A 16,743-nucleotide genomic window follows, 5' to 3' on the forward strand; every position below is an offset into this window, starting at 1 on the left:
CCCTTAAGTAGTTTGTTTTCATTCTTGCTCTCCCCCAGTACTTTTCTCCACTAGGCTGCTAATGCCATCTTCATAAATCACGAAATCATTTGTGACAACCTCAGAAGTATTTAATGACCCTTCTTTAACTGTGGAATATGGTTCATTAACACAGGCCACAAAGGCCTTCATAGGTCAAAAAGACTCCTAATTATTTTTTAACGTTATTCTCTGAGTTGTCCAAACATATCCCATTAATCCAAACACAGTCCATTAATATTAAAATACTTACAACTGCTAATAAAACACACTCACTCAATCTTGCACTAAGAATCTACTGAGGACCTACTAAGTATCAAGCCCTCTAGTATACTTCCTTGTCTTTGCAGGAATATAGCAGTACACAGGCCAGTTCTCAAGGAGTTCACTTTGGAGGGGAGAAAGACAATAAAACACAAAAGTCGGGGCCTCAGATGGTTAAGCATCTGCCTTTGGCTCAGGTCATGATCTTAGGGTCCTGAGATCAATCCGTGCATTGGGCTCCCTGCTCAGTAGGGAATCTACTTGTCCCTCTTCCACTGCCAATATCTCTGCTTGTTCTGTCTCTCTCTCAAATAAATATCTTAAAAAATAAATTAAATAAATAAGACGCACAAAAGTCAAAAGCACAATTTCAGACACTGAAACCTCTGTAAAGACAGTAAATCACCATAATTTATGTGAAAAGTATCCTAAGGGATAAATTTAAATTAGATGGATAAACATCAGTGGGTCTAACATTTGAATTGTGACCTAAATGATATGAAGCAACAAACCATGCAAAAGACCCAAGGATGAGAAAAGTTTCCAGTAAAGGGAAGTACAAAAGCTCTAAGGTAAGGAAGTACTTGGGAGTGTTCCAAAAACAGAAAAAAAAAAGGTTATTTTAAATGTAATGGGCTAGGGGTTAGATAGTACTACATGAGGTCAGAGAACTGGGTGGAACTTACGTAAGTCTTGCAAACCTGAGAGTTAAGGAGTTAAAGAGCATCTGAGAGGCTCAGTCCGTTAAGCCTCTGACTCTTCAACTGGCCTCAGGTCATGAACTCAAGGTCGTGAGACAGAGCCAAGTTGGGCTCCATGCTCAGTGGAGAGTCTACTTGAGATTCTCTCCCTCTCCCTCTGCCTCTGCCCTCACCCCCACTGCTCATGCTCTCTCTCTTTTTATTTTTTATTTTTTTTAAGATCTTATTTATTTGACAGAGAAAGACAGCACTAGCGGGCTTGTCACTAAGCAGGGAGCCCAACGCAGGGCTCGATCCCAGGGACCGGAGTCAAAAGCAATTGCTTAACCAACTGAGCCTCAGCCTCCTCCGTCTTCAAAAAAAAAAAAAAGCAAGGGTTAGGTTTTAGTTAAAGCGAGGTGGAAACTACTGGAGGGTTTAAATCACAAAGTGATATAATTACAATTTGTAAAATAACTTAGCCTAATATGTAGGAAAAGATTATAAAGGAGCAAAAGAGGAAATAAAAGATCAATGAAGAGGCAACTACAGTAGTCAAACCACAGACTATGGACCAGAGTATTAGCAACAGCCGAACAGAAATGACACACAGAGGGAAAGCCACCAGGATTTGTACCAGAATGAACTGACTCATACCTCCATGACTTTGCACATAAAGCTGCTCCATGACCCTTCCAATCTGTCTGCCTATAAAACCCCAAGTATCTTTTAAACCTCAATTTAAATCTCACTTCTGTATAAAATTTTCTCCAACGTGAGCAGCCCAATTGTTAAATCATCTCTATTACCAGAGAACTCTGATGTCCAATCTATCACTTACTACTCTTATTATTCACATCTTCCTCACTAGCCTGCAATGGTATAGACCCGAAAGCCAAGTCCCATTTTTTTTGGTAACTCTCCAATGACCATCTCACACGGTGTCTACCAAAAAGGCCTCCATAAAGCTCAGTAAATGTTTGCCGTACTTACCAAAATTTTTCTCAAGTTGATACACAGAGAGCTACAAAAATTGTTAGGAATCTAGTCTTGATTTTCAAAACTCCTTAAGTCAGATCATCAGAAGATTTAACTCTCCAAATTTCCAATCTAACTTTTATTCTAACCATACCTTTTGAATATTAAACTTCCATCCTTCTAGAAAAAGGAGATAAATAGAACTATATAATTGGCATAATTTAACTAATAAACACAGATACTATGAATAACTACCTTATTGAAGGCAGCATAGTTTGCTGAAATGTCTGTGCAAACACTGGCAATAGCCTTTTCAAGTATATGGGTGCCATTTCTGGATCTCCTTTTGGCTCATTACATTCTTCTTCATCTTTGTTTGTATCTTTCTTTTTCTTATCATCTCCTTTATTAACTGGACACATCCAATCACCTGCAGACAAATATTGCTCAACATAATAAATTTCTGGAAATTTTTTCTTTCATGAAAAGAAAACACGATGTATCGAATTTCAAACTGTAATTATCCCTGGGGTGCCTCTGTGGCTCAGTCGGTTGAGCATCCAAATCTTGATTTTGGCTCATGGTTTTGATCTCAGGGTCATGGGGTCAAGCCCTGCTTTGGACCCTGCACTCAATGGGAAGTTTTTTTTTTTTTTTTGGTAAGTTTACTTGAGATTCTCTCTCTCCCTCTCCCTCTGCCCCTTCCCCAACTTGTGTGTACTCACTCTCTCTCTCAAATAAATAAATATTCAAGAAAAAAAAGTATCCCTAATTACCAATAATTAAACTGAAATTAAGATACTGTATCTATTAAAGGTGCTTGTAAAAATGATACTATTCCAATTTTTTTTAGTATATGTGCTGCCAAAATTAGCACAAGAATACCAAAAAAAAATTAGTTCCACCAATGAGCTGAATCACAACTTAAGGAAATAATGGATATTCCACTTGATTCCAGAATATTTCACATTCATCTACTCAGTGAAAACTTAAAAATTTGCTCAAGGTACTTCATCTACACAATACCCAACTATTCTTTATGACATTCCCATGCCCCTTAAACTTTTGATTCTGTCATTCTGGAATCATGCACCCAGAGTCTCAAAGAACACTGAACAGTATACTATTAAAGGTTTATCAAATGTAAAAGTATATGCATACAATTACTTGACTTCATAGGAATAGTTCATTTATATAATGCTAATGTGCACCAAAAAAGCTGTATCTGTAAAAGTGAAGCTGAAAAATAATAGCAGATGGCTTGAAAGGAAAGATTTTACCACTCACCGGGAGACTGAAGAATTGCTACTACTTCACTATGGCCCCTTTCTCGAGCTTTATCTAAGGGAGTTTTCCCATCTTCATCTCTCAGATCTGGATTTGCACCATGCCGTAACAGAGTCTAGAAAAGAAAAGCATTTAATTTGAATATTAAGAATTAACACTGTTTCTTTAATATCCAACTTTTGCACTCAGACTCAGAATTACCTAAGCAGGCAGTAACTCCAAATCACTATTTTGCATGTATCAGCTATCTCAAAAATGGTCTAGCTATATCTTTAAAAAATTGCAGATTTCACTTGGTTATTTATTAACAACTCAAATTAAGTATGTGCACATGTGAACCCATCATATTCTCCTTCAAACTCCTCCTCTCAATTTCTTCAACAGAGAGGTATTAGTGTACATTTCAAACACGGTAATCATCTTCCTCATTTCCTACATACTGCCAATTACCAAGTTAAATCAATTCTCCCAGAATAAACTACAAAATTTACATCTTAAATATGAATGATCTGTTTGCTAATTTTTAATAGACACTGGACTCTCTCCCCAACAGACTGTAAGCTCTTTTAAACAGAGAACACATCTCATGTTTTTCTTGTCACCCTCAGAACTGCAGTTTTTCTAACTTGGTTATAATATAATAGATATATCTTAACAATGAGTGAATATATACACACATCAGGAAAGTATGTAGTACTGGCTAAAACATCCAACTGCTGAATTATAATAATTATTTTATCAAATCTAGGATGCCACAGATTATTAGATATAGCATTATCACTAAGAAATGAAAAAAGAAATGCCAGTCAATTTTGTAAAATGCTTTATTGTTTGAATTTTTTTAAGCTAATTGAAATAACTTTTTTTAATTTAGATTTTTTTCACACTTTTTACACTATTTATGTTGGACAAACATAAATAAGAGAATATAAATGATCTATAAGGTATTCTATAACTTCAACATTCCGAGCACAATTCTTCATAATTAATATTTTTTAATTCAAAACCAACATTTGTATTTCTACAATGTTACCATGTGTGCCATAGACAGCATTAATGATGCAGCATTACTGAGTGCTCCTCTATCAGACAGGATTTTTTATTCCTGTTGCATGAACAAGTAATGCTGCACTTTCTATCTGGTCAACAGTAATTATACATTTTCCTATTTAAGAGATGTTAAAATGTGTATGGAGGGGGAAGGAGGAAAGTGGAGGTGTATCTTAGAATCATTTAAAAACAGAAGAATCTATGAAGATTAAATGATAAGACATGTTAAATACCCAAGACACTGGCTAGCACAGAGTTTAAGTGCTCAGAGAGTCCTATCTATTGTATCATTATTAGTAATAGTAGCTATTAGCTATCACTCACTGTAGGCTGACATATAATCAAGATAGGTTAGGGTGACACGTATAATTCATTTGGCTTCTTCTTCCTACCCTATCACTCATGACTGCAAAACAGTACAAGTCAAAAGAAAATGGGTCAATATAAAATTTATCATCCTTAGAGGCATAATTCTCTTTAGAATTTGACCTTAAAGAGAAAATCTTTCCCAAGTTAGAAAGCTAAACTGTTTTCCCCTATTTTCGTATAGTATAAAGATGACAATAACAGCAGCTACCATTTGAGCATCTACGATGTGATTACTATACTACGTGTTTTTTAATGTATTTTTTCTGATTATAATAATAATCATGATATGAATGTATACACATTTATCTGAGAATACTGCAAGTCAAACTAAAGAAACTTGCCCAAGGCCAAAAAACTGTTTTGCTAATAAGCTGAAGCTTAAATCCAAGTGTGCCTGGCTTAGCAGATTAACATTGCATGTGCCAAATTACTTCACATTATGAAGATTTTAGAGACCTAGATCATTCACACATCAGGTCCAACCCTTATCATTTGACCTCTCTGAACCTTCTCAATTTTTCCTAACTATAAAAAGAACTTTCCAATGTCCTTTGCTAATCTGGAAATCAAAGATATTATCCTTCAGCAAATAAATTATCTGCTTTAATGATAACAAAAACAACACAAATATGTACAAAATTATTTGGTGCCAAGAGTAAAAAAATTGGAAAAATTAGTGTTTAGCAACAGGTGACTGGTTAAATAAATTTGCAGTATATCCACAGGGCAAGTATACAGATGTAAAAAAGCTATCTAAATGCTAATAGGAGGCAGCCCCCGTGGCTCAGCGGTTTAGCGCTGCCTTCAGCCCAGGATGTGTTCCTGGAGACCCAGGATGGAGGCCCACGTCGGGTTCCCTGCATGGAGCCTGCTGCTCTCTCTGCCTGTGTCTCTGCCTCTCTCTCTCTCTCCCTGTGTCTTCCATGAATAAATAAATAAAATCTCTAAAAAAATAATAATAAATAAATGCTCATAGGAAGAGGTCTTCAATATGTATGTAATATGTTATATTTTGTATTAGAAAAAGAGAGAATAAACATATATATTTCTTTTTGTTTGTATCTATGTTAAGAAATACTAAAAAGATAAATAAAACATGCTTACCTACAGTGAACAATGGGGAATATGGTGAATGGAGATGGCATGGAAGAATGACTTATCATCAAAATAAAAGTTTTTATATCATTCTAATTTTGGAACCATGTAAATGTTAAATATTAAATTAGTAATTTAAAAACCTGGATTTTACCTTTGCTACTTGAGGTCTTCCAAAACATGCAGCATAATGTAATGATGATGACCTTTGACCCCTATTAACATCAGCACCTCTTTCACAAAGAAATTCTACCTGTAAAATTATGAAGAATCATAAAGTTGCCTTATTAATAGTTCTATCTTTATTTAAAACATGAGCTTTTATATATTAGCTTACCATTTCCTGAGTTCCAAAAGCAGAGGCCCAGTTTAATAGAGTCTGACCCACATCATCCATAAAATTTACTTCAAAGGCTGGAAAAGTTTCAAGGAGAAAAATAAATTTTTAAAAATCTAACACAGTAATACTGAACTTTTCTACAATGGGAACCATTTAAAAATTATTATTAATAGTCACTAAATACAGAATCAATTTTAAACATTTGGATCAACTCTATAGTAGTTAATAGTCCACAAACAAATTCTGCTAAGAAAAGATATTCTAAAATTTTTAAACCACTGAGGATTCACAAGGCTTTAGGCCCTTAAAAATAAAGATAAAATAAGAAGAAAAAAAACCAAAAACCTAAATATATAACACAAATCAACAGGGTACTAGTTTCCTTTATTCATTTCATTTACTCTGTTAATAGGCATTTACTCAGGTCTTACCATGCACCAGGCTGATAATTATATACATGGGGAGAGGAAAGGGTGCAGAGGTGGTTGGTGGCCTTTCTATTATCTGGCCCAACTGCTAATAATACTGGTCTAAAATCTAGAAACTAGAAATTGCCTATATAATTCCTATCTGTTTTCTTTTTATATTTTAAAAAATATTTTCCAACCTCCTGTGTCAATTGCATCTATAAGTGCATCGGTATCTTTACTTCGAATACAGTCTATAAGCTGCCGATGTGAGCGCTCCCCAGAGCTATCCAATCTCCGAAGTCCTGGGATTCTGCCTGTAGATCCAGCACTAGACTTTGGCAAAGCTTTTCGTCCTTCAAATAATAGCACCAAGAGAAGGTCAACCAAACGCATGGTATCAAGCACACATCTTTCATCACCCTGCAATGCACTTTCAATTGAATCTGGAAGTTCTGACCTCAGGAGATCCTAGAAACGGAATGGGAGAACTGTTTAATATATTTACATTATGCAAAATACTTTTACTGAAAGATTAAAAATCACATATTCAAAAACATTCTTACATGTGTGACTACTGGAGAGCCTCTGCAAAGTGTTGAGAGCAGGCTTACAATTGTTGACACCTGGTTACTCAATTTGGAATCTGCAGCCGTGGAAGGTGCTCCTGCAGTGCTGCGACCAGGTTTACAAGCTGATGATGGCCCTGATACAGTACCACCAGCAGCAGCCATGCGAGATAACAGCTCCTCAGTTAATCCATGCTTGGCTAATGGAGCTGGGTCAACACCACGACGGGTAAATCGGTCAGCTAGTGATGCAAAGCACCGTAGGGCTCCATCTGAAACCTAATGATGTAAAGAATATGCATATAGATAAAATGTTCCTAAAAAGGGTACTGCTAATTTCATTACTGAGATTTAAGAATGCCAGCTATAGCAACGATATAAGGCATATAATCTGCCTAGATTTTAATCCTGGGTCCACATTCTGCCCAACTGTATGACCTCAGGTTATTACTTAACTGCTCAAGGCCTCAGTTCCCTTATCTGTAAAATGGAGATAAAAGTACCTATAATTCACTGTCCAACCTTAAATAAGATGACATACATAAAGAATCTAGATGGACAGTAAAAGCTCAATAATATTAACTATTATTATGAACAATTCTGCCAAAATATCTATGAATATCAACCAAAAATAATTAACAAAATAGTAAAAAGGCATTTAAAAGTTTTATTTCCTAAAATCTAATTCAAAAAAAAAACTTTACACATAAAAGATTTTAAATACTGTGTTATTTTACTTCAGTGAGAACTATCTCTTTAAGTCAGCAACTTGTGCTGAGTCAACAAATCACACTGAGCATAATGCAGCTTTAAAAATTATGTATTTCTGAAACATTTAAATTAAAAAAATAAACATATCACTTCTATAACTTAAAATGTCTCACTGCCAAAACAAAGATTACCATACAGAAATATGAAATGAGAAAAAAGAGAAAATGGAATTACCTCTAGTTCATCAAGTGAAAAGTTGAAATAACAGTGTATCAGAGTTATAAATACGAGACACTATAAAATCACTTTTTGAATACAAAGTATATAACAGGGATTTATTTACCTGATGATCTTCATGTTTTAATAAACTAGACAGAGATTCCACACAAATTTCTAAAGAAGAATCTTGAGGTTCCATCTTGCCACAGAGTCTTGATACCACAGCCATGGCAGAGTGCAAGGTATCTTTATGAACCAAGTGTCCACTGTCACGAATGAAGGTAAGCACACAATTCAAACCACCAGCCTCAAACACTGCTCCTGATTCTCGAGTACATATCAGTTCTAACACCTACAACAGTAAATGAAAATTAATAAAAGAATGCAGTAAGTCCAATTTTAATTTTCTAGCATCACAGAAAGCACAACATGCTTTACAAATTTATTAGTAGTCACATTTTAAAAAGTAAAGCAAAACAAATTTATTTGAATATATTTAATTTAGCCAATGTATGTAAGGCATCATCATTTCAACATGTTATCAAAGTTAAAAAATGAGCTATTTTACTTTCTAAAAAGTTTTTACTTTAATTTATTTTAGAGAGGGGGAGAACACAAGCAGGGGAAAGGGCAGAGGGGGAGAGAGAGAAAATTCCAAGCCAACTCCTTGCTAAGTACGGAGCCTGACACAGAGATTGATCCTATGACCATGAGAGCACAACTTAAGGAGAAATCAAGAGTCCAATGCTCAACCACCTAGGTGCCCCAAATTCTTTTATGTATTAAGTCTTCAAAATCCCAAGTATATTTTATACTTACAGCATATCTTAATTTGGGGTAGCCACATTTGAAATATAAATATGGCTACCATATTAGACACTAGGTTCAGATGGTGAAGCCTGCATAGTAAGTTAAGCAACTAAAGTAACTTAGCAGAAGTTTATACAGGTCTTACACATTAAATAAATAAATAATGCTTGCTATTACATTCATCATCCTCACACTCTAGGAATGTTAAAACATTAAAAATTAACTCTTATTTCCAAATTATGCTGATGCTTAAGGAGTTCGGGTAGAACACTAAAGAGTTAACAGAGTCCACAGATCTTATGGACATAGCAGAAAATTTAGATTTTATTCTTTAAGCAAAAAAAGTGCTTGGGATACCTTTGCTCGGGTCATGATCCCAGGGTCTGGGATTGAGCCCCACAATGGGCTCCCTGCTCAGCAGGGAACCTGTTTCTCCCTCTCCTGCCCACCCCCCGCATCCCGCTTGTGCACACACTTTCTCTGTCAAATAAACAAATAAAAGCTTTAAAAAAAAAAAAAAAAGAAAACTTGTTTTAAGAAAACTGTTTTAAGCAGAAAAAGATGATATTTCCAGTTAGTAACTGGGAATGGGGCATAGGGAGAGTGTAGAGGCAAATGTAAAAATAAATTCAAGCATTAATATTCAAGAGAGAATGATAGCTTAACTAAGGTAATAACAACAGAGACAAAAGGAAATAAACTAGAAAATCGCTTCATTAATAACTACATGTATGGAGAGGAAAAAAGGAAATAAAGGATAAAGCACAGGTTTCTGCCTAGAGTGACTGGGTGAATTTGATGCCAATTATCAAAATAACTGAATCTGCAGTAAAATATTATTAATTCAAACAGCTGGTTGGAGCTATTCAAAAAGCCTTTGAATATGGAGTCTGGACCTCAAGAAAGAGGTCAGGTCTAGAGATAAGATGTGAGGGATATATACAAATGAATGGTATTAATGCTGATAGATGAGATTATCTAAGCAAAGTTATAGTTTTAAAAAGGTAAAAAAAGAAAATACTACCATTTAAGAATAATAACAATAATCAGAAAAGGGAACAAAAAAAGAGCAGGGTATGAAAGACAAGAAAGTTTGAAATTATTATTATTATTTTAGAACTACTTGATGAACACATTTAGATTTTACATGATTTTTTATTTGTGATTCTTATTTCATTCTTACTATGATTCTGCTGCTCTGGGTCAGCAGTTTTCAAACTTTCTGCCTCAGGATCCCTTTATAGTCTTATTATCGAAGGGCCCTCAAAGAGCCTTTGTTTATGTAGGTTATATCTATTTATCTTTACTATATTAGATATTAAAACAAATTTAGAACATATATTTATTTGAAATAAGAAACTCATTATGTGTTTAACATACATTTTAATGAAAATAATTATTTCCTGAACAGATAGAAACTCAGTGAAAATAGTAGCATTGTTGATAAGAGATCCTCATATTTACTTCTGCATTCAGTCGGTTACGGTATCACATATAGCTTTTCAGAAATTCAAGTAGTTCTAATAAACTACTGACCCAGTGCTGGTGCTTTTTAAAGTCACATAAAATTTATAATTAGTCCCAACAGGAATAAAACAAAAGAGCTACTCTAAAGGAAGTACAGAAAAATAGTTAAATTCATGGGCCCACAAACCAGACTTCCTAATTTCAAACTCCTACTCTTCCGATAGTGTTCAAACTCCTACTCTTCCGATAGTGGAATCGTGGCTCTGCCACGAATTATCTGTATCACCACCAATCAAGTTAGTTAACCGCAATATGCTTGAAATGTTTTCAAATAAAATATAGAAATGCTGATATTAGCAGCACCTGCCTCATATAAAATTGTTATAAAGACTAAATGAGGGATCCCTGGGTGGCGCAGCGGTTTGGCGCCTGCCTTTGGCCCAGGGCGCGATCCTGGAGATCCGGGATCGAATCCCACGTCAGGCTCCCGGTGCATGGAGCCTGCTTCTCCCTCTGCCTGTGTCTCTGCCTCTCTCTCTCTCACTGTGTGCCTATCATGAATAAAAAAAAAAAAAAAGAAAAAAAAAATTAAAAAAAATAAAGACTAAATGAGTTAACACATGTAAAGTGTTTAGTATAATGTCTGACTCTGATAGTATTAGCTGCTGTTATTACTACTTTCATAAAAAATCATTTTGGCTAAGAACAGGAATAACCTATCTCAAAAGCTACAAGAAACCCAAGAACCAGCACAAAAGAGCAGTATCACTGACCTACAATTTTCCTTCTAAGATTTCTTTTCCTAAACTTTATGGGATCTTTTTTGGTGCCACAAGGACTGTGACTTCCACTGTTGTCAACCACTCTCAATAAAGTAAGAATAATGAAAAAAATTTTTTTTTAGTGAAATGTATTTTTTATTCTCTAGTCATCTTCAAATGGGCCAATAAATACTTAAAACTTACCTTTACACACTGTTCAGCTAAGTCTCTGCTAGTCCTGTTATTAAGTTCAACCACAACTAAACGATTACAAAGTGCTTTTATAGCTCCATCAACCCCAACAATCCTTCGGGTGCATTCTGCAGATACATCCAGGTAGTACGTGATGGCACGAGCTGTCACTTCTAACACATTGTCTGGAGCACTTTCATCAAGAAAAATTTTGCAGAGGGCTGGTAAGAAAGTGCGAGGAGGACATCTGTAGAGAAAAAAATCGTATTACACCTAAAAAATCGTATTACTAAATTCTTCACATCAAAGTATTAACAAAATAATAAATAAAAACTGTAACAATGCATCACATTCAATACTGTGTCTGATGTGTACTAGGTAATATTTCTCACATTGCTTTCCTTTCCAGAATACTCACATGCTGAAAATATCAAGTTATCAACAGTTTAAAGTAGCAGCATTAACTCAAAATCTTGTTTAAAAAAAATTCCTATTCAATACTCAGTTCAAACATCAACTGCTCTGTAAAACCTTCCCTAACCTCCTCAAATCACTAAGTGGTACTTTCATGTTCCTAGAGCCTATACAAACAGTGCTCACACTATTTAATCTATCACTTTATTTCTTTATTTACCTTAAAAGGTTCTGAAGGCCAGGAACATTGTTTAATTCATGTTTTACTGGGAATAAGTGCTGACCTGGCATTTAATAGGTAAGGATAAAACATACAACATCTTTGTAACCCTTCTGGTCCTGTTTCCTCATTTGTAAAGCAAAGACAGTATCTAAAAAATATCTACTTTATGTATGATATGAAAGTTAAATGAAATTGTACACGTTAAAACAGTTCAGTACATTGGCACAATATTAAACTAACTGACTTTAGCTCTAACTTTTCTCTTATAAATAGTCTAATACCTGCTATATAAACCCATATAAGACGACAGTTCGATCAAAAGCAGAATTTGTGAGGTACCAATAATATTCTCTATATTTTATCAACACTTGAAATATAAAAACTATAATGTACATTTAGTAGAAATCTCAATTATATGATATCAAAAACAGAATTCTAAGTTTTATGCACAAATTAAACTTTAAATGGGCTACAGATAACACAAAACGTAGTGCTCTAAATGGTCTAGTGGAATTATTTTTCCTCCAAATTTTAGGAGTATATTATCTTTAGTAGCTTTCTAAGACTGTCTATGTGAACATCAAAATAACTATTATGTATCTACTTAATCAGAACTTAAGGAGCCTGGCATCAGGAATATTATCAAAGATTTTAGAACAGTTCTTGCATTCAATGACTGACCAGTCATTGATTAAACACAGGTGGTTTTTATTAGTCCACAACACTGGCAAGCTACGTCACACAATCACCTATAATTTTCCCAAAGAGGAAATGTTTTGAGGCTACACTGTAGGAGATAGGCCTCTAGCTCTCAGGTAAGATCAGAAGACTAAATAGTCCATCAGAATCTTTTTTTTTTTTTTTAAGATTTTATTTATTTATTCACAGAGATGCAGAGAGAGATAGGCTGCGCCACCAGGGCTGCCCTCCATCAGAATCTTAAAGTACTTTTGGCGCTGTCTACCTATGCATATATAATAAACTGAAGAGAAAAAAAGAAACTATAAAAATGTTAATGCTGCTGGAGAACAACATGGTCTTAAAAACTAGTTTGGGTTTTTTTTTAGAAAACAGTAGTTTTTGAATAAGAATAAAATGTTGAAGCTGATCGTTTTCAATTCAAATAACAAGAATGGGTCCACCATATACTTTACATTAAATATTTTAAGAAATGGGGGCACAGGAGGGGTGGCTCAGTCTGTTGAGTGACCTACTTGGTTCTGGCTCAGGTCATGATCTCACGGGTCATGAGAATGAGACCCGCCTAGGGCTCCAAACTCAGCAGGGAGTCTGCTTGAAGATTCTCTCACTCTGCCCTCACCCAACCTGTGTTCTCCTGCTCTCTAAAATAAGTGAACAAATAAATCATTTTTTTAAATTTAAAAACAAAAATAAATAAAATAAAAATTTTAAATTATTCATCTTTTTTTGAAGATTGATTTGAAGTGGGCACCTGGGTGGCTCAGTCAGTTCACTGTCTGCCTTCAGCTCAGGTGATGATCCCAGGTCTTGGAATCAAGCCCCACATTAGGCTCCCTGCTCCACAGGGAGCCTGCTTCTCTCTCTGCCTCTATCTCTCTTCCGTACTCTCATGAATAAATAAATAAAATCTTAAAAAATAAATAAACAGGGGCAGCCCCGGTGGCTCAGCGGTTTAGCGCCGCCTTCAGCCCAGGGCCTGATCCTGGAGATCTGGGATCGAGTCCCATGTCGGGCTTCCTGTGTGGAGCCTGCTTCTCCCTCTGCCTGTGTCTCTGCCTCTCTCTCTCTGTTTCTCATGAATAAATAAATAATATCTTAAAAATAGAAAAGGAAAGGAAAGGAAAGGAAAGGAAAGGAAAGGAAAGGAAAGGAAAGGAAAGGAAAGGAAAGGAAAGGAAAGGAAAGGAAAGGAAAGGAAAGGAAAGGAAAGATTGGAGAGAGTGTGAGCGTGTGGGGGGGAAGGGCAGAGAGAGGGGGAAGAGTTTTGCGTTTTGTTTTTGTTTTTTTTTTAAATAACGAATGTGTTTTTATTTCTCTCCTAACTTTTAAAATGTGAACATTCTGCAATTTAGTCATTGGCTTTACTTCCAGGTGACTTCTTCCCTGGGTCTCAATTCCCTTCTAAACAACAAACTCTTATTCCAGAAGGCAGTTTGCTTTTCATCATTCTTTCTGTCTAGATAACATCAAAGGACAAACCCCAAAGGCACAAGTATATGTACCCAGTGGTCACAAACAATCTGAATTACGTTCATCTTAAGTGCTGCAGCCTGGGTACCACCAACAACCCCGCGACCAAAGAGAGGGAGTATTTTTTTTTTTTTTTTTTTTTATTTATGATAGTCACAGAGAGAGAGAGAGAGAGAGAGAGAGAGAGGCAGAGACACAGGCAGAGGGAGAAGCAGGCTCCATGCACCAGGAGCCCGACATGGGATTCGATCCCGGGTCTCCAGGATCGCGCCCTGGGCCAAAGGCAGGCGCCAAATCGCTGCGCCACCCAGGGATCCCAAGAGAGGGAGTTTTAAGCAGACTCCATGCTGAGCCACTGCAGGGCTCAATCTCATGACCCTGAGATCACGACCTAAGCTGAAACCAAAAGTGGGACCTCAACTAACTGCACCACCCAGGCGCTCCTTCAACTAACTTCCTTATCCAGTACAAAAACTGCACACCAGGACACCTGGGTGGCTCTGCGATTGAGCCTTCACCTTTGGCTCAAGGCGTGTGATCCCAGAGTCCTGGGATCGAGTCCCACAACGGGCTTCCTACATGGGTCCTGCTTCTCACTCTGCCTATGTCTCTGCCTCTCTCTGTCTCTCATGAATAAATAAATAAAATCTTTAAAAAAAAACAAAACCACACCAAAAAATAGAAAGAGAAATGTTTAGTATAACTTTCTATATTTCATGGGGAAATGTAACAGTTGCCAATTTGGGGAATAACTGTTCTCTGTGTTCCCCAAAATATGACGGATCTCCTGAACAAGTATGGATAAGGACCAGTTTAAAAAAAAAAGTTCTAAACATAGTTTCTCAGGTTTTAACTGTGATCAATTTTATTTCTGAGAGAAAAACAAAGATGGTCTGCAGACATAAAAACTTATTTTATATCCAGTATAATGAAAACCTGCTTTGTGAACTTTATAAAGGTATAGTAAAAAAAAGTCTAGTGTACGACTGGACAGGAAAAAAAATTGTTTTTGTGGCTCCTGAGTTACTTCTTCAACGATGAGAAGGTATTTAGACATATTCATATACAAAATCACTAATTTTTCAGTTTAGAACCAAAGCAAATTACAACATCTCATGAATACAAATTAACTAAAAATAGGGCAAAAAGGTATGGGAAACACCAATATTAATGAATAAGCTCTAAAAAAGCACAGAATTGTTGAAAGAACTATACTTACATTACTTAAAAGTTCATAATGAACCAAGACAAATCACTAACAAGTATTGTGGATATCCTGCTTTAAAACAGCCATTGTAGGGACTCATGGATGGCCCAGTCAGGTGGTGAACTTTTAGTCTTGGGACAGCTCATGATCTCAGGGTCCCAGGGCTGCTTCAGGATTCTTCCCCTAACCCCCCCCCCCCCCCCAGCACACACTCTCTCTCTCTCTCTCAAATAAATAAATCTTGAAAAACAAAACAAAACAAAACCTGGAGGGTATCCCTGGGTGGCTCAGTGGTGGAGCACCTCCCTTCAGCCCAGGGTGTGCTCTGGAGTCCCGGGATCGAGTCCTACATCAGGCTCCCTGCATGGAGCCTGCTTCTCCCTCTGCATGTGTCTCTGCCTCTGTGTGTGTGTGTGTGTGTGTGTGTGTGTGTGTGTGTCTCTCTCATGAATAAATAAATAAAATCTTTAAAAAAAAAAAACAAAAACTGGCCACCACTGTAATATAAACAGGTAATACCTTAAAATGTCTCTTCAGTTGTTCATCAGGGATTTCCCCCCTTCTTATCTGCTTTTCTTTTACATATAGTTGACAAAAATTTCTTAGTATCATTTTCAAAGAAACCCTATGCTGATAGATAATTCAACTCAGTCTTTGAATTCAACCTGAGCTTTATGGTTATTCAATAGCACTTGCCTACCTTATGAGTAAAATCCTCAAGTCTCTTGCTTTTTTTTTTTCAGGCCACTACCACAACCACATCTGAATCCATGTCAACAGGGGGTAATTAGGAAACAAGATTTACATAATCAAGAAAACTAAGGTCATTATAAATTTGTAATCACCAACCTTAAATGAGCATAATGTCCAATAATTCTGCTACATTTCTTCCACAGTCTACAATGAGTATTTCACACCTTTTCTTCAATTTTCTCTTATCTTGACTCCGTTGGGTTTTTTTCTCTTTTTTTTTTCCCCTTGATTTTTTTCCATCTGGCATTGGCCCTGAACTCCCTGCTTTTCTCTCTAGTTGGTCTCATCAACTCCCTTTGTTCATACATCATGGATGTAAATCTCATCCGTATAGCATGAAAACTCCCAAAATGCTACCTCCACCCCGTAACTCAATCCCTATCTCTACTTAGAATGATCACAGGCACCTTAAAAAGAGTAGGTATAGGTACCTCCCTAAGAAGCCTGCACAAAAACCAGCTCACTACCCATTCCCAATTATGTTCCTTTTGGGTAGTTTCAGAGCACTCAGTGAAACCCATCTATCAAAAGTATCCATCAAACTACATTATATTTTCCCATTCACCTGTCTCATCAATGAAAACATGAGCTACTAGAGAGCAGAGTCTGTGCCTTATCTGTTTTCCTACAACCAGACCCAGACTTGTTATCTAGTGGAGACTCAAATATTTGAAGAATATACAAAATACATATAAATATATGAATATAATTCGTCTCGAGAAATTCAGTTTAATAGGGAGAAAGATAATGTAATCAA

General features: G+C 36.1%; 1 protein-coding gene and 1 pseudogene across 10 annotated transcripts in view; both read right to left on the reverse strand.

Moving 5' to 3' along the window:
- HECTD1 (HECT domain E3 ubiquitin protein ligase 1) overlaps positions 1-16,743 on the reverse strand; it is a 94,124-nt gene that overhangs the window by 57,922 nt on the left and 19,459 nt on the right. For all 10 annotated transcript variants that reach the window (XM_077908910.1, XM_077908905.1, XM_077908909.1 and 7 more), the window contains exons 3-10: positions 11,230-11,464; positions 8,112-8,339; positions 7,055-7,336; positions 6,689-6,959; positions 6,079-6,155; positions 5,896-5,994; positions 3,228-3,342; positions 2,196-2,370 (exon numbers count right to left, since the gene is read on the reverse strand). In XM_077908910.1, coding sequence (XP_077765036.1) covers positions 2,196-2,370; positions 3,228-3,342; positions 5,896-5,994; positions 6,079-6,155; positions 6,689-6,959; positions 7,055-7,336; positions 8,112-8,339; positions 11,230-11,464 — 1,482 coding nt within the window. The remainder of the gene's footprint in view (positions 1-2,195; positions 2,371-3,227; positions 3,343-5,895; positions 5,995-6,078; positions 6,156-6,688; positions 6,960-7,054; positions 7,337-8,111; positions 8,340-11,229; positions 11,465-16,743) is intronic.
- LOC144320040 (NADH dehydrogenase [ubiquinone] 1 beta subcomplex subunit 1 pseudogene) lies at positions 13,826-14,112 on the reverse strand (annotated as a pseudogene).

The sequence above is a fragment of the Canis aureus genome, chromosome 9 (genome assembly GCF_053574225.1).
Source record: "Canis aureus isolate CA01 chromosome 9, VMU_Caureus_v.1.0, whole genome shotgun sequence".
In the NCBI taxonomy this organism is placed as follows: domain Eukaryota; kingdom Metazoa; phylum Chordata; class Mammalia; order Carnivora; family Canidae; genus Canis; species Canis aureus.